Below are 24,482 nucleotides of genomic sequence, written 5' to 3'. Positions count from 1 at the left end.
ATTCGACCTCATTGAATCCGTATTCATGTGACCTTCAATTTAACCTATTAGCTAGAGATTGGTTATGCATGTATAAGTTGTGTTCAGCCAATAAAAGGATAAAACTGTCAACATTGAAAGTGAAACAAAGGTGAACCATTTCGTTGACTGATTCGATTTACACAAAAAATCATTCTTATACAGGTAAAATCGATGATTCACTTATTTTTTTAACCTGTAACATGAGATCAAACAGACCAAGAAAAGTATAATTGCACGAGGTCGCTATCTATTTATATTCATGTTTATGTTTATATCGGGTTATGTGACCGTCGGCAGTCTTCGGAGGTCATCTCGATAGTTAATTAGATGCCGTCTAGACTAAAATACACACGAACTGCTGGTATATATTATCGAGTCCAGCATTGTTAATTGTTTATTTCAGATTTATACGTTTTAGTATGTTATAAATCAAATATGAGAATTTGAGTAAAATCGTTGAACATGAATTTGACAGCTAATGCCCCTTTAATAACAACCTAAATATCGTTTTACGGTCATGTACTAGTAAAGTAACATCACTGAAGCGTGACTGGTCGATTACAATGATTGCAGCATACCTAATGTCCAGCCGGGCAAATATTTTATGCATATTCAGGACAAGAACAAATAAACAATAAATCAACTAAGTATGATATGTTAAGTGGATCGAACGGAAAGAAGGAAGATCAATTTGTACTGTCCTTGGTATGATGACAATTAGGGTCTAAAGTTTATTTATCCGGCATAGCCAAAACAGACAGCCCTTCTTTAGGATGAATTATACTGTAGGATTGGAAAAGTTAAGGTAAACATATTTCTTTACCCCCATTACCCCATGGCATATGACATACTAGACAAACATATACTAATCACATAGAATATCATTGACCTATCATGTATAGTTTATTTAGAATATGGCAAAATGCTCTCGACCAATGAAATTGTAGGATTTGGTGTTTCTTAATTGTGAAGAATGAATGAAATCTTGTTTTTAGTAAGGGATTATCCTATTGTTTAGGCCTACTTACAATTCAAAACAAAGAGTTTCTATAAATGAGTTACAAATGCCCCGAAGTACATTTATCAGCTTGAAAGAATTTGTGATTAAAACTGGCTAAAAGTTGACTTTTGAAACAAACAAAAAAATCAAAATAAGATGAAGTTTACTGGTGCAGTAACATAGGTACCGTTAACGTTATTATGAGAATATTAATAACTTCAAATTACTAACAAAAAGTAAACAATGTTAAAGCAATGCAAAAAAAAAAGAAAAAAAAGTTTTAAAATTAAGTAAAACCTAAATCTTTAGCTTATACTCTTTAAAAAAATTAAAGCAGATTACTGGATCCGCAGTTGGTGAGAATAGTAATTTCCAATATTCTGATAAAATTCTAAAAAAAGGAATTTAGTTTAACTTTTAAAGGCATTGTATTTGAACATTTCCCTGACATAATGAAGTAGTATTTGATGTAAAGGACTGGGCTAAAATATTGGCTGTAAAATAAAATTAAGTTGTAACTCAAATTTTGAATTTATTGATATGAAATTGAAATAAACAAAAAGATGATTCCTTGCTAAAATATTACATGATTTACATTCATACTCATTTCTTCCCATTTTATTGTACTGTTGTGTCATCTAAAGTCTAAAACACAATCTATTATGTTTTCCAAAATTATAAAAAAAAGTCCTTACATCACTAAAACTAATCCATAAATGAAATGTCTAAAAAGGAAGTCATGCATTATTTACAAATATTGCACTGAAAATATAACTAATACTTAAATACAACCAATCAAGAGATCATTTGAGCCTTGACTTGATCTTTACAATATTCTAAGTTTGTAAGAAGAAAAACCCTAATCCTGAAAACTTAAGTGGACTACTGGAGCGTGAAAATTAGGTCAAGACCACATGCATGAAAAATATGTCGAAAGGAAATGAACATGTTAAGTTACTGTGGAATGTACCTAATCCTAAAATTGAACAGACAACAAGAACATGAAAATGAGGTCAAAATACGGTGACAATGACTGGTGGAAAAGGTTTTATCACCAACAAACCAAATACAAATTTTTCTTACGTAAGTGAAAATTGAAATTGCTGAATTAGCATTGCTGTTCCCAAAGTACAACCGAAGTTTCGCCTTCCACGATTTACGTTTCAGATAACACAAAAATTAAGCAATGACCTTGTGTACAAATGTATGTTTGTATCCGCTTGAACTCAGCTTGTGTGCTGTGATTTTATAGCGATCTCGTTTTGTATTTCCTTTACAATTTCTTGACAAAAGCATAATTAATACTTATGTTCATCAAAGAAATGATAAGAAACAATTAACAATCTTCTTAAATTTTAAAATTAATCATTATCTGATTACTTAGTTTATATTTCAAAACTAAACTTATTGTTTTAACTATAACATAAATTAATCTCCCATTTTTATATTTTTTCAGTTTGTATTACGCAATATATTAAAAATCCATTTGGAAAACAATATAAATATTTTATTAGATAAAGCACATTTACATATGATATATATGATGCGTATTCCAAGTATAAAACATATAAAAACATGACAAATAATGTAAATACAGCATAAGATATTTACAAGTTATAATAACCATCTACATGTATATATCACAATACTTTCACAATACTTTATTAATAAAATTAATTTCCGAACTAGACAAAGTGATGCCCCCACACTTCACTCTAAAGTAACTGTATTATAACAAAGTCAGTGTAGGACTTTCTTTTGAGATATTATTTTGTCTGGGAGACACAAATGATGCCCCCCGAGATGCAAAGTGTTATTTCAAAATACACAAAGTTGACCATGGGACCACATAGGTCTATTTCACTGTAGGAGGAGTTATCCGGAAACGCTATGCACCTTGTATGTAAGTATATAATCCAAAAATGACTAAGTTCAACTATCTCCCAAAAGAGCAAATATTAATAAAAATCAAAACCCTCATGGCTCATGCAAACCTTCAATATATGTACAAACAGCCAGCAAAGTGAGAACTTCCTAGCATTCAAACTGTAGGAGGAGTTATCTGGAATAGCTATATACCCATAACTGGATGGACGGAAGGACAGACAGAAGAACGGACGGACAGGGGTAAAACAATATGCCCCCCAATGGGTATCCTATGGACCTCATGGCAGTATGCACGTCGCGTCCTGCATTGATTAAATCTATCAATAAAAAAGAACAACTTCATGACTAAATTTAATGAATCCATAACACTATCTGAGTGTAATTTTCATATACATGAAAGATTATACTTCTAAAAAAATTCTTAAATCAAATAAGACAAAATTGTTATAAGAAAAATCAAATCTTGTAAACTTGCATTACATTTAAAAGATGTCTACTGGTCGAGGACCACTTATCGTCAGTTTACAGTTTAACTGTCACATACAGTTTTATTGAATAACAGAAACGTTGCATAAAAACAAAAGACTGCTGATATCTTCAGACAAATATTTTTACTTCATTAGTAAAAACTTAGTTTTGTGCGATTCAATTAAAATAGAGAAATACAGAATAATCTACAAATTAAAAGCGTCAAGGGAAGATACACGTGTGGGTACATGACATCATCGCTTTATGAGATCATCGATTTTGAAAAACTTACTGTTTTAAGACAAAGCAATATTTAACCTTGCTTTAGAATATTAAATTTCTTTCAAAAGAATTGAAAAAGATTTATACATTTTCAAATTTTAAAGTTTATGCATCTCTTCAGTACAGTGTAAGTGGTTGATTTCAAGTGACATTAAAGTTAACATTCAGACAAATTAACATTATTGTCCCGATTAAATGTAAATTCTATCATTTAATGACAAGATTCAAAAGTGAAGGTAACTGGTCATCGTACCTATAAAATTTCATTAAAAAATCAGCATACTAGTAACCTGTTTTTCATTGTAAATAAGGGGAATTAAAATCAGTCTATGGTGATAAACCTAGCTTTTGGTAGGTAACCCTTTTTATGTTAAAAGAATATCTACCTAAAGAGTTCTTGTTAAAAATTATTTGAGAAAAATTACAAATTTCTGACAGTTACTGGTATTCTACTTGTATAGTCTTTTATGGTAACCATGAAATATTCTTATTTTTCAATAAATATATATATATTATGATATGTAATTGCTGAGAAATCATTTTTTAAATACAAATATTGAAATTAAGTGTAATTTTTTCCTATATATTCATACATTTTTTCTTCAAGCAGAAACTCAGATCAGTCCTTTAACAGTAATTTCCTTAAAAATCATAATTCAAACAAACATTTCAAAGCTATTGTATGAAACTGCAGACATTTCTGTATTCAACAAAACATTTCATTCAAATAAGACAAGAAATATAATTGTGTGTTAAATCTTATAACACACTGTAAAGAAAAGCACAATTTTATAACAAATCCGAAATAAATCTACCAGTTGAATCTATGATTAACTAAACTTTGACAAACTTCATGACTAGATCTAATAAAAATCATAAACTATATGAGTACAATGTTTTCAAGCAATATATAATACTTGTACATATTACATTTTATTAAAAAAAACACCTTTAAATCAATTTAAAGGCAAAATTGTAAAACAAATATTTAATTCTTGTAATTCAACAGAAAATGTGATTTTACCAAATTCATGCTTAAAAAAAACTACTCAAAGATAAACAACAGTGCATACACTAAAATGTCTTGCCTGCAGAACAGTGAAAATGTGGTCAATGTCAAATAAAACCTGCAAGACTGAGATCTACATCATAAAATATTTCCATACACCAAATATAGTTGACCTATTGCAATTTTTCCATTTGTAAAGGGGCATAACGCTAGAAAGGTAAAAGTGACGCCAGCCAAATTCAAACTTGATCTGTGTTTTGTGGTAATTAGCATTTTGTATAAGTTTCCTAACATTTGGTTGAGGCAAACTAAAGAGAACAAAAACCAATTTTGGGACGTACAGACGTACAGACCAACAAGGGTAAAACTTGATGCCTCCTACACTACGGCGGGGCATAAAAATGATAACTTTTTTTTTCAAGTAGTCACTGAACCATGAAAATGAGGTCAAGCACAATGGACATATGACAGACAGAACCTTCATAACATCAGGCATCTATATACAAAGTATGAACCATCCAGGTCTTCTACCTTCTGAAATATGAAGCTTTAAAGCCGTTTGATCACTATCCCTATGTCTCGCTTTCTGCAACAGAAGTCAAAGGCTCACAAAAATGTGTATTATCTGACATAACTTTGCTTCAAAAAGGTCTGAAAGGACATCAATGTAGTAGTATCAAATCCTTTTTAAAACATTCACTGAAATTTTAAGCACCCTGTTAATTGTTATACTTGATAGTCACCTGACAATGGGAACTTGCTTCAACATTTTATCTAAGAAATATATCTACTACAGTTATTGAATTGTTGAAAAATAAAACAAATATGCAATTTTGCTGGGGAGGTAACTTTTGCTGAAATAATTAAACAATGTATTTCCAATTCAGGTAAAGTATCTATCCTCATTTTCCCTTTTCATGTAAACAATTGTTCTAAATCACTCAATAAGTTTTCATAATTTGTTTTATTCACAAAATAATAAACCTATATTTTTTAACCTATATATCGTAGGTGGGGCATAAAAATTTATTGTGTTTTAATATGTGTCTATCAAACTTTGCCTAAACAATGTAAATTCAGCCCTACAAAGTAGTAGTAAATCATGAAGGTGACCTGGATGTACAACTTTACCCAACTCGAAACTCAACAAATACTTGCAATGGAATATACTGTGGATTCATTTATTATTTCCATGATATCAATTTTTGTTGGTTTTGTGGGTATTGGTGAACCATGTTCAACATAGACTAATAGTGTAAAATTTCTCTAGGGTTTTATGCAAAAATTGGCATTACCATGAAATTAAATAACTACAAAAACATGAAAAGACATGAATCAACAGTTTTTTAGGGATTTTATACTTTTTAGAAAAGGAGTGTTTTTTTTAATATAAATATCTCTGACCTTCAAATTGAAAGGTTATTTCAAAGATGCAGACATTGAAACAGACAAACATAAAGCCAATGGATGCTGAGTTAACCAAATCATTGACTTACTATTGAATGTAAAATTACACCGTAAACATGATAAACTGTTAACACAGAGATATGTCTCGCCTTTTTGTCATTTTGATAGTAAAATGCAAATGTTGAAATTAAAATAAGTTATGCAAAATATTCAAAGTCAATGAACCATGATTGAAAATAAAAAGTGTCAATGCTAATACCAAATATCACTGACCTACCACCAGAGGATCCAATAAACTGTCCTAATCACAAACTAATACATGTAAACTAAGCAAAAGTTTCAAAGTCAACAGACAATGACTAAGGAGGCAGGGACAAATAATCTCCATGGAAATGAGATGTGCCAATGCTTATAAAACTGCATACCAAATATCATTGACCTACCATTAGTGCTTCCCCATAAACTGATCTAATCACAAACTAATACATGTAAACTAAGCAAAAATTTCAAAGTCAATAGACCATGACTGAGGGGGCGGGGCCAAATAATCTCATACGAAATGAAATGTGCCAATGTTAATACAACTGCATACCAAATATCATTGACCCAACACTAGTGGTTCCCCAGAAACTGACCTAATCACAAACTAATACATTGTTGACAATGCTGCCGCTGCCGCCAGAAACAGCATACCTATATGTCTTGCTTTTTGACGCCGCCAAGGAGAGACAAAAACACACCTTTACTAGAACAGATCTGATATATATATCTACCTGTTGAATCTGTGAATAAATGAACATTAAATAAAATGCTCCGCTGGGGCGCAGCTTGATACGACAGCAGAGGTCGAACCCTGAACAGTTGGGGCAAGTATGGACACAACATTCAAGCTTGATACAGCACTGAATTTGGATTGTAATTAAATATTTGACACAGCATAGGTTTCTGACACAGAATGAATGTGGTCTAAGAACTTAAAAATTTTTGATTTACCTATTCAAACCATATCATTATTATTTGCTTTTATATATAAATCAGAAATAACCAATTTAAAATGGAAAATTTTAAAGAAAAAAAATGAAAAAAAAATCCCCCCCCCCAATTTTTTGAACCCCCTTATGATTCATCACCCCCAAACTCAATCCCAGCCTTCCCTTTGTGGTATGGTACCTTGCAGTACAATTTCAGAGAGATCCATACACTTGAACACAAGTTATTGTCTGGAAACTAGAAAAATGCTTGTTTTTTGGCCCCTTTTTGGCCCCAAATTCCTAAACGTTTAGGACAATTACCCCCAAACTCAAACCCAGCTTTCCCTTTGTGATATGGAACCTTGCAGTACAATTTCATAAAGATCCATACACTTACACACAAGTTATTGTCCTGAAACTAGAAAAATGCTTGTTTTTTTTGCCCCTTTATGGCCCCTAATTCCTCAAATTTTGAGGGAATTACCCCCAAAATCAATCCCAGCCTTCCCTTTGTGGTATGGTACCTTGCAGTACAATTTCAGAGAGATTCATACACTTGAACACAAGTTATTGTCTGGAAACTGGAAAAATGCTTATTTTTGGCCCCTTATTCCTAACTGTTTTGGGCAATTACCCCCAAACTCAAACCCAGCTTTCCCTTTGTGATATGAAACCTTGTAGTACAATTTCATAAAGATCCATACACTAACACACAAGTTAGTGTCATGAAACTAGAAAAATGCTTGTTTTTTTGCCCCTTTTTGGCCCCTAATTCCTAAAATTTGGAGGCAATTACCCCCAAAAATCAATCCCAGCATTCCCTTTGTGATATGGAACCTTGTGGTACAATGTCAGAGAGATCCATACACTAACACACAAGTTATGTCTGGAAGTTACAAAAGTGCTTATTTTTGGCCCCTAATTCCTTAACTGTTGGTACCATAGCCCCCAAAATCAATCCCCACCTTCCTTTTGTGGTATTGAACCTTATGGTAAAATTTCATAGAGATCCATTCACTTAAACTAAAGTTAAAGTGCGAAAACCAATGTGTCTTCGGACGACGACGACGCCAACGTCATACCAATATACGACCGCAAATTTTTGCGGTCGTATAAAAACACTCATGACTAGATTTAATTCCATAACATCACTAAGTGCAATGCTATCCAGCAGTATAAACATGTAATATTATCTGTCATTTTCAAATCAATCAACAGGCAAAATTGTAAAAAAAATCTTTTCATTAAACAGAAAATTTGATTCTACATACATGACATACATCATGCTAAAAACCAACAATACTATTCAAATATAAAATAAGATTTCATTCAACTAACATATGTCTGAAAGTTAAAGGGCAGCCATACAATCATCAAGTTTTAGATCCATGTATTTACATCCATTAAAATTGTAAGCACCATGTAGATGTAATACGTTGGTATACTGACAATGGGAACTTGATTCAACATTTTAGGAATATTGTATAATTAGCTGTAAGAAGATGTGGTATGAGTGCCAATGAGACAACTCTCCATCCAAGTCACATTTTGTAAAAGTAAACCATTATAGGTCCAAGTACAGCCTTCAACAAGGAGCCTTGGCTCACACCGAACAGCAAGCTATAAAGGGCCCCAAAAATGACTAGTGTACAACCATTCAAACAGGAAAACCAACGGTCTAATCTATATAAAAAACGAGAAACGAGAAACACTTATGAACCACATCTACAAACGACAACCACCGAACATCAGGTTCCTGACTTAGGACAGGTGCAAACAAATGCTGCGGGTTTGTTAAATTATTCATAAATCAAACAATATGTTACAATGTCATTTTTACTGAGGTGATAACTTTTGGAGAAAAAAAAAAGTTCAATCCAGGGGGAGATAATTAGACTATTTATCACTGCAAATCAACTTATTTATACCCTATTCAGTTGCAAGAGGAAAAGAATGAGATTCCTCAATTGTATTCCTTTAAAGTATGTACTCCATTAAAAATAAATTGTCAATTGATAAAACAATTTCCCTAATTTAATTTTTCTTACGGATTATTTCTTAAAAATAAGTGTGGTAACCTATAAATTTTCAACTGATTACAAAAATATCTATACATTTTCTTCAGTTTCAGGAAAATAAAAAAAAAGAAACTTAACTGTGCTATTGCTATTACTTAATAATAATACCCCACTTTAAGGATTGGGTATACAGGAATTTGTAGAGCAATTGATGTGAAAATGCATCATATTGTATAGCACACTCAAATAAGTGTTCATACCAAATTTCAAAGTGCTTTGATTGGTACTTATTCTGAGAGAAATACAAGGTCATTATGATTAAAAATAAACATAAGTATATAGGGTAAACATCAAATTTAGAGCAATGAATGTGAAAATGTATCACACATTTAAGCTTGTTTACATCAGAGGCGGAGTTAGGGGAGGGGGGCCCCTTTTTTGGGAAAAATTTGGTTGATTATATAGGGAATCACTGAAGCATGACTGTAGCGGGCCCCCTCTTAGGCAGTCAGTGGGCCCCAACTAATGAAAATTTCTAGATCAGCCACTGTACATAAAGCCTAAATTTTCTGTATCGGTACATTATGCAAAGATCATTCCCATTAATTTTTGCGGGGTGTTTGTTGGTGTTATAGAAAATTAAGAGACTTGAGCATGCTAGTTTAAGATCTATCACTGTTGATGAGTATAGTTTCACATTCTTACATAGCTCTTTTCATAATAAATTGTTTAATGGACCTCAGGATATTTAATCATTATTACCCATAGAGCAATATGAAGAAAAAACATAGTCCAAGCTGATGGCTACATATATCAATTACACATGCTGCAGTCATGACAGCTAACAAATATGTGGCTAGGATCTTGCAGTCAATCCTTTAACAAAACCATTGACCTATGACCCTGTTATTTGCTATTGCTGCCAAACTAGACTAAAGTGATCAATCTGCTCAATATAAGGTTTTCATAACTCAATCTACTTCTAAGTGAGAAACTAAGAAGTTAAATTGTTGAGTCACATCAAGCAGACAAAAAGAGTTATACTGGTAATTCTACACACCAAATTAAAGACTGGTAATTCTACACATCACATTAAAGACTGGTAATTCTACACATCACATTAAAGACTGGTAATTCTATACATCACATTAAAGACTGGTAATTCTATACATCAAATTAAAGACTGGTAATTCAACACATCAAATTAAAGACTCGTAATTCTATACATCAATTAAAGACTGGTAATTCTACACATCAAATTAAAGACTGGTAATTCTACATATCACATTAAAGACTGGTAATTCTACACACCAAATTAAAGACTAATAATTCAACACACCACATTAAAGACTGGTAATTCAACACATCAAATTAAAAGACTGGTAATTCAACACACCACATTAAAGACTGGTAATTCTATACATCAAATTAAAGACTGGTAATTCAACACATCAAATTAAAGACTGGTAATTCTATACATCAAATTAAAGACTGGTAATTCTATACATCAAATTAAAGACTGGTAATTCAACACATCAAACTAAAGACTGGTAATTCAACACACCACATTAAAGACTGGTAATTCAACACATCAAATTAAAAGACTGGTAATTCAACACACCACATTAAAGACTGGTAATTCACACACCAAATTAAAGACTGGTAATTCTACACACCAAATTAAAGACTGGTAATTCTACACATCATATTAAAGACTGGTAATTCTACACACCAAATTAAAGTTAACACTAACATGGAGGTTAAAGATATTTAAAAAATATAACAAGACTATGAATGGATTGATGATAAATGTCAAATAATATGAGTAATATATCACCTATTCTTCTGAAATCAGGCTGAATACAGTACTGTTAACCTGGAAATATTTGTGGACGTTTTCTGCATTGTGCCATAAAGACCATCTATGAAAGCTCAACTATCATGTAATTATGCCATAAAGACCATCTAGGAAAGCTCAACCATCATGTAATTAACACATGTACGTGAATTGAAAAAAAAACAAACAACATGTAAGCAAAAATGGTAAAATGTTAGATTCAAACATTGTGGACACAGATCAAATTCTAGTTCTGGTAAAATAAGATGCATGACATTTTCAATGATTTACAGTAAATATATGCATGTGAATATCAGAACAATCATTGCTTTCCTCATACATTTATTACATGTGTAGTTTTTTGTATGAACTTCAGTTTTTATGTGTTTTATTATGTGTTGTTAATGAGGATCTTTGTGAAAAAGATTTAAAACATATTTCACAAGAATATGGCTTTTCTTTGGTATGAGTTCTAAAGTGAAGATCCAAATAACTTTTGATGGCAAATGTTTTACCACACACATCACAGACGTAAGATTTGTCTGTTGAATGCTTTAACTTTTTGTGTGTATTAAGTGAAGAAGACTGGGAGAAACACTTCTCACAGATTCCACAAATGTAAGGTTTTTCTCCAGTGTGCTTCCTCATATGAATTCTCAAATTACAAGACTTCTTGAATATTTTTCCACAAATAATGCAGCTACAATTTTCAAATGCAGAACCCAATCTAGATACATCTGTTTCTTTATGACTTTTAGTTTTGTTATCGTTGTTTTTTAGGTCTAGATACTTCTCAGAAAATACATCTGTTTCATTTTGACTTTTAGATTTGTTATTGTTGTTTTTTAAGTCTAGATATAACTCCTCAGAAGATACATCTGTTTCATTTTGACTTTTATATTTGTTATAGTTGTTTTTCGAGTCTAGATACTCCTCAGAAGATATATCTGTTCTGTTTTTATTCATTAATTCAGTACTTTTACTACTTTTTCTAAATTCTAAATAATCCTTATTAAGTACTTCTGTACTGTTTTTATTTTCTGACTCATTATTTTCATTTCTAAAGTCAAGGTTCTCCTCAGAAGAAGCCTTTGTAATGATTTGATTTTTTAATTCAGTATTGTTATTTCCCAGGTCTAAATAATCCTCAGAATGAACTGCTGTTTTGTTTAGACTATCTAATTCAGAATGAGATTCCCTCGAGGGGTAACCAGAATAGTTACTTCTATATGTAGCTATGTAGTTTTTATTTTCTGATTCATAATTGGAACCATAATTTATATTTGGAAAGTCTACAGAATGCCAAGAACATACAGTATCATTGTTTTGATATTTAAATTTAAAATCACTACAATTGTTATTTTCTGAATCCAGTTGATTCTCTGTTGACAAGTCTGTATGGTTTTCAGATTCAGTACAAGAATGACTAGTAGTGTCTCTATCTTTAAACAGACTTCCTTCAGTTTCTCCATATGTTAATTTTGGAGAAATTTGTTCACAAATAAAAGATGCATAAACAGCACATTCAGGTTTATATTCCTCTTCTTGGAAAATAGAATTGCTATGTACATCTTGTTGTACGATAGAACTTTTGTTCTGTTCATCCTTGTCTGCATCAGATGACAATTTATCTGCTAAGTTAAAAGAAATAAAGTCCTCTACAATAGAAAAAAAGGTACTGGTACTTAATAAACTGGTTGTGACTACCTTTTACCATACTTCCTTACATTTCTTTGTTGCTGGTATACTACCGGTCCCCTAGGATACCATACTACACAAAGTACCCAGTGCTTTGGTTTATATGGGATTCAAATAATGCATTTTGACTCAGTTTATCATATTAGATCATGTCATTGTGCTAAAGTTAAGGTCTCAACTCCGTAAAGCAAAGTTGACAGATAGTTTTTGGCTGCTCTTTTGGGTATGTTTTTATATTATGCTTTCAATCATTTATTGCTTTGGCTTTCCAGACTTTTGGTCTAGAGATCACCAGATGAAGGTTATTCTAGAAACATGTGTTGTTCATATAGACATCATATCATGAATTATAATGAAAGATTATAATAAAATGCTTCGCTGGGGCGCAGCTTGATACGACCGCAGAGGTCAAACCCTGAACAGTTGGGGCAAGTATGGACACAACATTCAAGCTTGATACAGCTCTGAATTTGGATTGTTATTAAATATTTGACACAGCATAGGTTTCTGACACAGAAAGAATGTGGTCTAAGAACTTGAATTTTTTTAAGTTACCTATTATGGTCCAATGTCCAAAATCAAAATACATGGTTAGATTCAGCATATCAAAGAACCCCATATATTCAATTTTTGTTAAAATCAAACAAAGTTTAATTTTGGACCCCAACTTGGACGAACTTGAAAACTGGGCCCATAATCAAAAATCTAAACACATGTTTAGATTCAGCATATCAAAGAACCCCAAGAATTCAATTTTTGCTAAAATCAAACTAAGTTTAATTATGGACCCTTTGGACCTCAATGAAGACCAATTTAAAAAACGGGACCCAAATTAAAAATCTAAAAACACGGTTAGATTTGGCATATCAAAGAACCCCAATAATTCAATTTTCGATGAAATCAAACAAAGTTTAATTTTGGACCCTTTTGACCTCAATATGAACCAATTAGATAACGGGGTCCACAAATAAAAAATCTAAATACATGGTTAGATTCAGCATATCAAAGAACCCCATATATTCAATTTTTGTTGAAATCAAACAAAGTTTAATTTTGGACCCCAATTTGGACCAACTTGAAAACTGGGCCAAAAATCAAAAATCTAAATACATGTTTAGATTCAGCATATCAAAGAACCTCATATATTCAATTTTTGCTAAAATCAAACAAAGTTTAATTTTGGACCCTTTGGACATTAATGTAGACCAATTTGAAAACTGGACCCAAAATTAAAAATCTAAATACACTGTTAGATTCGGCATAACAAATAAATAAATGTGATCAAAGATTTTACAAATCTAATGCGCCATACTGTGCAATTAAAGATTACTTCTTGAAATTTTTCAATATTTGAAATTTGAAAAAAAAATAATATTTGAAGAATAATTCTTTTTAATTTCTGAAATCTGAAATGAGAAAAAATTGGCCCCCCACAATTTCTTTTTATCCCCCCCCTCCTTTTTCCCCCAAAAAAATTCTTTCCCTCAAGATATGGTCATAATCTCAATTCAAATTTCCAATGGAGTTGGCAACCATAATTACCCATTTAAATTTACCATAGTGCTAACTTAATCTATTTTATAATAGAATTAATAAAAATATAGTGTCAAATCTTTCATATGGATTTTTTTGTAAAAAAAAAAGATGAAAACATTTGCAGATATTTTTACTGGTCTTCCTTTATAAATATGCATTTCTTTAAACATAATTTAAAAGCAGTGTAAGGGAAGTAACCAAAACGTATTTGGATTACCTCCCTTACACTGTTTTAGATTATCTTTATTGTTCATTAACCATTACTTTATACATAATTTAAAAGCAGTGTAAGGGAGATAATTTCAATGATGTATTTGATTTATCTCCCTTACACTGCTTTAAATTATGTTTTGTACTAAAGTATTTGTCCATTAACCAGGACAACCTTGTTTTTCCCCCTTTTTTGCCCCTAATTCCTAAACGGTTTGAGCCATAACCCCCCAAAGCAAATCCTAACCATCCCTTTGTGGTATGGAAACTTGTAGTATAATTTCAGAGAGATCCATACACCGTTCCACAGTTATTGTCTGGAAACTAGAAAATGCTCATTTTTGGCCCCTTTTTGGCCCCTAATTCCTTAACTGTTGGTACCATAACCCCCAAAATCAATCCCAACCTTCCTTTTGTGGTATTTAACCTTATGGTCAAATTTAAAAAAGATCCATTAACTTAAACTAAAGTTAGAGTGCGAAAACCAATATGTATTCGGACGACGACGCCGGACGACGACGACGACGACGCCGGACGACGACGCCGGACGACGACGACGACGACGACGCCAACGTCATACCAATATACGACCACAAAATTTTTTTGCGGTCGTATAAAAATAACTCATTTTGTAGCAACAGAAGCAAGTTTATCTAAATATGAAAAAAATACAAAAAACAAACCCACATAATCATTTAATATTATGTCCCCATTCTATTGTAGCATTTATACTTCCAAAGACATGATTTATTAAAAATTTAGTCAGAAACAGATCTATAAAGCAAATATAGAATGTATGTAATAAGCACATGAAGCAGAGAAAATGTAAATTTATACTTTAAATTGCTATTTTTGGAAAACCTGTCTCACCGACATAACAAAATTTTGTTTTAAAATGATATACTATTGATATAAATTTTTCAAAATCTATATGTATGGTACCTCAGTCAAACAGCAAACATTTTGACGCAGGCTCTTAAATTGTGTAGACATATCCATCTACCTGAAGCACACGCAAGAGTCAGACTCATCTCCTCATAATGTCTGCTTATCTGATAATATCAACAAACTGTGATGTACATGTACCTGACATGGCATTTTGCTGCACTCATCTGAGAAAATTGTATGAGTCCTGAGACACACAACAAAATAAAAACTTGCTTCTGAGATTAAAAGCATGTGTAAGGGATGCATCTAAATGAGTTAATGAGTACCCTGGGAGATTGTCATTAAATACTAGTGTATTGAATTGACCAAATAATGATATAAGGATGAGACATAGAAATGCGAAAATGTGATCATGAGGTTGTGACAAGCATTTCCCCTGTCATTCCTGGTTCATGCAGGATCCATATATCATAAAATGTCAAGTTTAAAAATGTCATTTGTTGAAATCAGTCTGGCTCTGTTGAATGAGAATAACTGATTAAAGAAAAATATATCCATAATAAGCAACAAAAGCATATACATTATAGATTCTACCACTGCATCTAGTGTGGTATTCTTATCCTCAATTGTAACATCATTGAATTTGTTCCTGCCATGAGCAACATGATGGGTGCCACATGTAAAGCAGAATATGCTTACCCTTCTGGAGCGTGTTTATGTTCCTTAGTCTATAGTTTATTGTGTATATTATTTGTAATCAGATGTTTGTCTTTTTGTATCTTTTTGGGTTTTTTTTGCCATGATGTGAGTTTTCCTTTGCATTATGATTTTTGACTGTCTGTTTGTTATCTTATGCCATTTTTTTTTTAGCATAATAATCGCTTCAGTTAAATCTGGCAGTGACCACTAAAGAGGATATAACATCGTCATGTGCTGTCTTTATCAACTAGTTTTCATAGCTTATATAAATTTACCTGAATTCTTTTCTTTAACTTCCTGAATGGTCTGTTCCTGTAATGGTTCTGGAATTTGACCCTTTGTAATTTTACTCTTTTTATATTTTGTTCCACTATCATGACTATGCCAGTTGTTGTCATCACTTTTTTTTCTTTTCTCTATACTCTGTCTATCCTTGACACACAGTGATTCATTGTCAATTTCAATTTTTAAATTCTCACTGAAGTCTTGCTTATGTTCATTGGTTAAGCCATACTTAAGTAATCGAGCACTTGGGCATAACTGAAGCGACATCTCCCCTTCCTGAATAGCAATATTCAAAGCTGTTGTCCAATGTGAAGGGATCTTATACAGTGTTTCAAGTGAAGATTTTTCAAACTTTTTTGCAAACCTCAGCATGTCCTTTGTATGTTGCTTAAAGGCCTTATTTCCTTCAAACTTCAGTGTGGAGCAACTGTACACCCAACCTGTTTCATAGCCATCGCCAAAATACTGTACATGGTACATTCTAAATCTACCTGTATAAAATAGAACTCTAACTAGAAGCTTCTATAAGCCTGAATAGCTCATCATGCCAAAATATGCAATCTTAAACATTCTTGGCTTTCAAGTATTCAGTTTTGAGAATTACTTTTGAAGGTAAGTCAGAAAAGCGCTTTGGACGTATGAAATTTATAAAGTGTTGTTTTTATTTTTTCACACCTTGAGCAATAGTGGAAATTATATATACTGAGTACATAGTACAGGTAAAATATATAAGTTTGTGACCAGATTTGATCCAGATTTATCACAAAAGGTAAAGTAACTTAGGGACAATAGCCAAAGTCACTGACAATTGCTGTCAATGATTTTTTCTTGTAGATGATTAGATCTCGTGTTGATGGCTATTTTTTCTGTTTACTGCTTCTCCTTATCTTTTATAGTTTCTAAAGTAATATCCAAACCTAAGGAAATAGGTAGAAATAGTCATTTAAGGACAATAACGTCAATGAGGAGTCAATTGATAATTGTGGTCATGCTGACAGATCTTGTCTTGCTGATCATTTTTGTTGAATATTTTTTTTTCAATATAATATATTTTTTTCTGGATGATAGTCAAAGATGCAAAAATTGGTAGAAAGTCAAGAATACCTCATAAAAGTAACCCATTAGTAATTTTCATCATTTGACTTTTTTGAAGATTGTGTCTTGTTGATCATTTTTTGTTTTTTAAAGTTTCTCTCTATCTTATTAAGTTAAAATAATCTACAAGCCCCAAAAAGGTCATATATCATTATTTTTTTGAGACATAATAACTCTAAAGGAGTTAGTTGACAATTTTGGATGTTTGACTTTATTGTAGATCTTATTAAATATTGCCTTTGTTGCCTACAGGTTAACACTTACTGTAATCATTTTTGTCGAGCCTGCAACTTTTGTCGCATAAAGCTCAACATAGGGATAGTGATCCGGCGGCGGCATTAACTAACTTCTTAAAAGCTTTATATTTTAGAAGGTCGAAGACCTGGATGCTTCATACTTTGCATAAAGATGCCTTAAGTTACAAAGTTTCCGTCTGTCACATGTCCATTGTCCTTGACCTCATTTTCATGGTTCAGTGACTACTTGAAAAAAAAGTTATTATTTTTTGTAATGTTAATTCCTCTCTTATTATGAGTAATAGGATAACTATATTTGGTATGTGTGTACCTTGCAAGGTCCTCATGCCCGTCAGACAGTTTTCACTTGACCTCAACCTCATTTCATGGATCAGTGAACAAGGTTAAGTTTTCGTGGTCAAGTCCATATCTCAGATACGATAAGCAATAGGTCTAGTATATTTGGTGTATGGAAGGATTGTAAGGTGTATGTGTCCAACTGGCAGTTGTCATTTGACCTTGATCTAATTTTCATGGTTCAGTGGTTATAGTTAAGTTTTTGTGTTTTGGTCTGTTTTTCTTATACTGTACGCAATAGGTCTACTATATTTGGTGTATGGAATGATTGTAAGGTGTACATGTCCAACTGGCAAGTGTCATCTGACCTTGACCTCATTTTCATGGTTCAGTGGTCAAAGTTAAGTTTTTGAGTTTTGGTCTTTTTTTCTAATACCATATGCAATAGGTCAAATATATTTGGTGTATGGAAATATTTTATGATGTACATGTCAGTCTCGCAGGCTTTATTTGACCTTGACCTCATATTCACGGTTCATTGCTCAGTGTTAAGTTTTTGTGTTTTGGTCTGCTTTTCTTAAACTAAGCAATAGGTCAAATATATGTTTTGTATAGAAGGATTGTAAGCTGTTTATGTCTGTCTGGCAGGTATCATCTGACCTTGACTTCATTTTGTTGGTTCATTGGTCAATGTTAAGTTTTCATGGTTAAGTTTGTTTCTTAGATACTATAAGCAATAGGTCAACTATATTTAATGCATAGGTTGATTGTAAGGTGTACATGTCTGCCTGGCATGGTTCATCCTATTGCTTATATTTTCTAAGAATCAAATTTAACCAGGAAAACTTAACACTGACCAATGAATCATGAAAATGAGGTCAAGGTCAGATGAACCATGCTAGACAGACATGTACACCTTACAATCAATCTATGCATTAAATATAGTTGTCCTATTGCTTATGTATCTAAGAAACAAACTTAACCATGAAAACTTAACATTGACCAATGGACCATGAATTTGAGGTCAAGGTCAGATGATACCTGCTAGACAGACCTATACACCTTACCATCATTCCATACATAGACCTATTGCTTATAGTTTAGGAAAAACAGACCAAAACACAAAAACTTAACACTGAGCAATGAACCATGAAAATGAGGTCAAGGTCAAATAAAACCTGCCAGACTGACATGTACATCATAAAATATTTCCATACACCAAATACATGTATAGTTAACCTATTGCATATAGTATTAGAGTAGAAGACCAAAACACAAAAACTTAACTTTAACCACTGAACCATGAAAATGAGATCAAGGTCAGATGACACCTGCCAGTTGGACATGTACACCTTACAATCATTCCATACACCAAATATAGTAGACCTATTGCTTATAGTATCTGAGATATGGACTTGACCATGAAAAACTTAACCTTGTTCACTGATCCATGAAATGAGGTTGAGGTCAGATGAAAACTGTCTGACAGGATGAGGACCTTGCAAGGTATGTATGCACATACTAAATATAGTTATCCTATTACTCATAATAAGAGAGGAATTAACACTACAAAAAATAATAACTTTTTTTTTCAGTAGTCACTGAACCATGAAAATGAGGTCAAGGACAATGGACATATGAGAGACAGAAACTTCATAACATAAGGCATCTATATACAAAGTATGAAGCACCTTGTAAATTACAAAGCTTTTAAGTAGTTAGTTAACACCGCTGACGCTGGATCACTATCCCTATGTCGAGCTTTCTGCAACTGAACAGAAAGGAATTGGGTCCTCAAGGTGTCAATGTGGTAGGATAATCTTGAGCTTCCTAGTTAATGGTCTAGGAGTTGATTTACATGGTGTCATTGTGGTACAATAGTGTTAAATAGCAAAGAAAAGTGTGTAGGGTTCAATGGAACCATGTTTCTCGCCTGCTATTGCTACTGTCAGAGTAAAAGTGTAATGTTGACTTCCAAAAAAAACATTTATGAGTAAAATATTTCAAAAATTAAAATATTTATAATTTTTTCTTCAGATGTCTAAAATATGTAATCCCACAGTATATCTAAACGTTAAGTGCAAAAAACTTACATTTGTTCTAAGTATATATTTCAAATAAGGAAAAATGAAAAAAAAAAATAAAAAATTCAAAATTTTGCTCTGCCTTTTCATCATTACAAACTATTGACACAGAGATATGTCTGTCCTGCAATGTAGGTTTTGATGATAAAATGTAAATGTTAAAATTCAAATAACAATACTTTAACAAGCATTAGATATAGATACAGAACAAAGGTAATGAAAAAAACAGGCTGGTAACAATTATACAGCTGGTTGTTACCATCCCGTTTATTTTGTTACTTTTGTTTTGTATAGATCTGACTTGTACGACGTTTTTAATTAGAAAGTAATTAATACATTTTGCATTTAAGACTAACACTGTAACACATGTAGCAACAGAACAAGATCAATGCTTAAGATGGAAGGAACATTTTCAAGAAATTCTTAACCGAAAAGATCCAGATGAACTAGCAATCATTCCTGAAGCACCCATGGACCTAGAAATAGATACAGATCCACCTTCAAAACAAGAAATACAGAAAGCCATTAAAAGCTTGAAAAACAAAAAGGCCCCTGGCATAGACCAACTAAATGCAGAAATTTTTAAGATAGATCCAGTGCTAGCAGCAGAAACTTTACACCCAGTATTCAAAAAAATATGGGAACAAGCTGTTATTCCTAACAGTTGGTCTGAGGGCAACATCATAAAAATACCAAAATCAGGAGACTTAACTAACTGCAACAACCGGAGAGGAATTACCTTACTATCCATTCCAAGTAAGGTCTTCTGCATAATTTTAATATCAAGAATTATAGAAGTTGTGGATAAGAAACTACAACAAGAACAAGCTGGTTTCAGAAAAGGTAGAGGTTGCATAGACCACATATTTGTCCTATGAAACATCTTAGAACAGTGCCATGAGTGGCAGAGAAAACTGCTTGTGAATTTTGTAGACTTTGAAAAAGCCTTTGACAGCTTACACAGGGAAAGTCTTTGGGAAATTTTGAGAAACTATGGAATACCAAGTAAGATAGTGCAACTCATTAAGCAGTTCTATACAAACTTCTCATGTACCATCAACTCTGAAGCTGACACTAGTTTCCTTGTAAAATCAGGAGTAAAGCAAGGATGTGTTATGTCATCTGTGCTTTTTATAATTGCCATTGATTGGGTAATGAGAACGACTCTAGCAGAAAGTAACCCAGGACTGAGATGGACACTATGTACCACACTTGAGGATACAGACTATGCTGATGATTTAGCACTTTAATCACATACAGAAGACTATATGCAGGAGAAGACCAGAGAGCTAGAAAGAAATGCTAAAATGATTGGACTTAAGATCAATGCCAAAAAGACAAAGTTAATGTACCTCAACACAGAGAGACTGCCTGTCATATTTGTAGAAGGGAAACAACTGGATACAGTAGACTCATTTAATTACCTAGGAAGTTGTATAACAACAGAAGGTAGTGCTGAAAGAGATATAAAGGTCAGAATAGGAAAAGCTAGATCAGCATTCATTAGATTAGGCAACATATGGAAAACAACAGCCTTTTCAAGGAAGACCAAGCTTAGATACTATTACAGCTGTGTATTATCTGTACTCCTATATGGCTCAGAGTGCTGGAAAATGACTGAGAAAGACATCAACAGACTCTCCAGCTTCCATAACACCTGTCTGAGGAAGATAATGAAAATATTCAGGCAAAACAAAATCTCCAACAAAGACCTACATGAAATCACAAACACCAAGGACATGGAGACTTTGTTGATGGAGGTGGCTTGGTCATGTTCTACGCAAACAATCTGGTGACATGACCAAGGTAGCCCTTAGATGGACACCAGAAGGAAAAAGAAAAAGAGGAAGACCAAAAACAACACGAAGACGCACTATAGAAAATGAATTAAAGGAAAGAGGATATACCTAGGGTACAGTGGAAAGAAAAGCAAACAACAGAAAAGAGTGGAGGAAACTTGTCCTTGCCCTATGTGCCATAAGGCATAGCAAGGATTAAGTAAGTAAGTAACAGTTGGGGCAAGTATGGACACAACATTCAAGCTTGATACAGCACTGAATTTGGATTGTGATTAAATACTTGACACAGCATAGGTTTCTGACACAGAATGAATGTGGTTTAAGAACTTAAAAAAAATTAATTTACCTATTCAAACCATATCATTATTATTTGCTTTTATATATAAATCAGAAATAACCAATTTAAAATGGAAAATTTTAAAGAAAAAAAAAGGAAAAAAAAATCCCTACCCCAAATTTTTTGAACCCCCTTATGATTCATCACCCCAAACTCAATCCCAGCCTTCCCTTTGTGGTATGGTACCTTGCAGTACAATTTCAGAGAGATCCATACACTTGAACACAAGTTATTGTCTGGAAACTAGAAAAATGCTTGTTTTTAGGCCCCTTTTTGGCCCCCAAATTCCTAAACGTTTAGGGCAATTACCCCCAAACTGATACCCAGCTTTCCCTTTGTGATATGGAACCTTGTAGTTCAATTTCATAAAGATCCATACACTTACACACAAGTTATTGTCATGAAACTAGAAAAATGCTTGTTTTTTGCCCCTTTTTTGCCCCTTATTCCTAAAATTTTGAGGCAATTACCCCCAAAATCAATCCAAGCCTTTCCTTTGTGGTATGGTACCTTGCAGTACAATTTCAGAGAGATCCATACACTTGAACACAAGTTATTGTCATGAAACTAGAAAAATGCTTATTTTTGGCCCCTTATTGGCCCCTTATTCCTAAACATTTTGTGCAATTACCCCCAAACTCAATTCCAGCTTTACCTTTGTGATATGGAACCTTGTAGTACAATTTCAGAAAGATCATACACTTACACACAAGTTATTGTCATGAAACTAGAACAATGCTTGTTTTTTGCCCCTTTTTTGGCCCTTAATTCCTAAAATTTTGAGGCAATTACCCCAAAATCAATCCCAGCATTCCTTTTGTGATATGGAACCTTGTGGTACAATGTCAGAGAGATCCATACACTAACACACAAGTTATGTCTGGAAGTTACAAAAATGCTTATTTTGGGCCCCTTTTTGGCCCCTAATTCCTTAACTGTTGGTACCATAACCCCCAAAATCAATCCCAACCTTCCTTTTGTAGTATTGAACCTTATGGTAAAATTTTATAGAGATCCATTCGCTTAAACTAAAGTTAAGAGTGCGAAAACGAATGTGTCTTCGGACGACGACGACGAAGAAAATTTTTTTGTGGTCATATAAAAAAGTAATACAAGGTTAGAACCCCCAAAATTAAAGACTTTAAAATTGGTTAAAAGATTTGTATTTATTTTCAATTGAAGATTTCTTGCTATTGCGCAATACTGTGCTTTTGTGCAATACTGTACTGTTGCACAATACTTAGTTAATCTGTTATATATATAGAGAATATCATATGGCTTTTTCAATATCACATCCGTATCAACCCGAGACAATAATATAATCCCAAGAGCTCTGCTCGAGGGATTATATTGGTTCAGGGTTGATACGGTGTGTTATATTGAAATGCCATATCATATACACTTTATTATAAACATATACCTCACAATGAGGCTCACATAGAGGTTTTTTTTGTGACATGACGTCATACAGATAAGGAGGTTTGAAATGACGTCATACAGATTATAGGTTTGTTTACTTTTATAAATTTTGACTTGGATGGAGAGTTGTCTCATTGGCACTCATACCACATCTTCTTATATCTATTGACATGACGTCATACAGATAAGGGGTTTGATAAAGCCTTTGCAACAGTGACTGCAATCGATGACGTGACGTCATACAGATTAAAGGTGTGATAAAGCCTTTACAACCGTGCTGATATCGATATCATCACAGGTGGCTGATACAGCATGCTTGCCAATGATTGTATTTCACATACAATTTATCTGTATTTACTACTAAGTATATAATAAAATAATTTACACACCCTGTTTATTATCTGGAAACTAGAAAAAGTGCTTGTTTTTAGTCCCTTTTTTGCCCCTAATTCCTGAACAATTGGGGCAATTACCCCCAAACTCAATCCCAGCCTTCCCTTTGTGATACGGAACCTTGTAGTACAATTTCAGAGAGATCCATACACTTATACACAAGTTATTGTCCGGAAACTACAAAAATGCTAGTTTTTTGCCCCTAATTCCTAAAATGTTGATACCATAACCCCCAATCCCAACCTTCCTTTTGTGATATTGAACCTTATGGTAAAATTTCATAGAGATCCATTCACTTAAACTAAAGTTATTGTCCGGAAACCAAATGTGTCTTCGAACGACAACGCCGATGACGACAACATGATAGCATTATACGAACGCACAATTTTTTGCGATTGTATAAAAATTATTTTTAAAGGGCAATAACTCCTTTTAGATTCATCTGAAAATTTCAGGGCTGATAGAACTTGACCTAATGAACATTTTTTCCCCATGTCAGATCTGATTTGCTCTCAATGCTTTAGTTTTTGAGATATAAGCCAAAAACTGCATTTTACCCCTATGTTCTATTTTAAGCCATGGGGGCAATATTTTTTTGACAAAACA

General features: G+C 32.9%; 1 protein-coding gene and 1 long non-coding RNA gene across 2 annotated transcripts; both read right to left on the bottom strand.

The window, feature by feature from the left end:
• Window positions 1-2,513: 2,513 nt before the first annotated feature.
• LOC127709154 (uncharacterized) lies at window positions 2,514-24,212 on the bottom strand. The gene is made up of 3 exons (XR_007985515.1): window positions 24,141-24,212; window positions 22,414-23,055; window positions 2,514-7,406 (listed from the first exon to the last, which is right to left on the bottom strand). It is a non-coding gene; the product is annotated as an uncharacterized LOC127709154 (long non-coding RNA).
• Window positions 11,071-16,702, bottom strand: LOC127709126 (zinc finger protein 836-like). Its single transcript, XM_052214480.1, has 2 exons — window positions 16,207-16,702; window positions 11,071-12,558 (listed from the first exon to the last, which is right to left on the bottom strand). The coding sequence occupies exons 1-2, from the start codon at window positions 16,694-16,696 to the stop codon at window positions 11,273-11,275; spliced, it is 1,776 nt and encodes a 591-aa protein (XP_052070440.1). The 5' UTR covers window positions 16,697-16,702; the 3' UTR covers window positions 11,071-11,272.
• Window positions 24,213-24,482: the final 270 nt, after the last annotated feature.

Source organism: Mytilus californianus, unplaced genomic scaffold (assembly GCF_021869535.1).
Source record: "Mytilus californianus isolate M0D057914Y unplaced genomic scaffold, xbMytCali1.0.p SCAF_7, whole genome shotgun sequence".
NCBI classification, from domain to species: Eukaryota; Metazoa; Mollusca; class Bivalvia; order Mytilida; family Mytilidae; genus Mytilus; species Mytilus californianus.
This window is presented reverse-complemented; position numbering and strand designations above follow the sequence as displayed.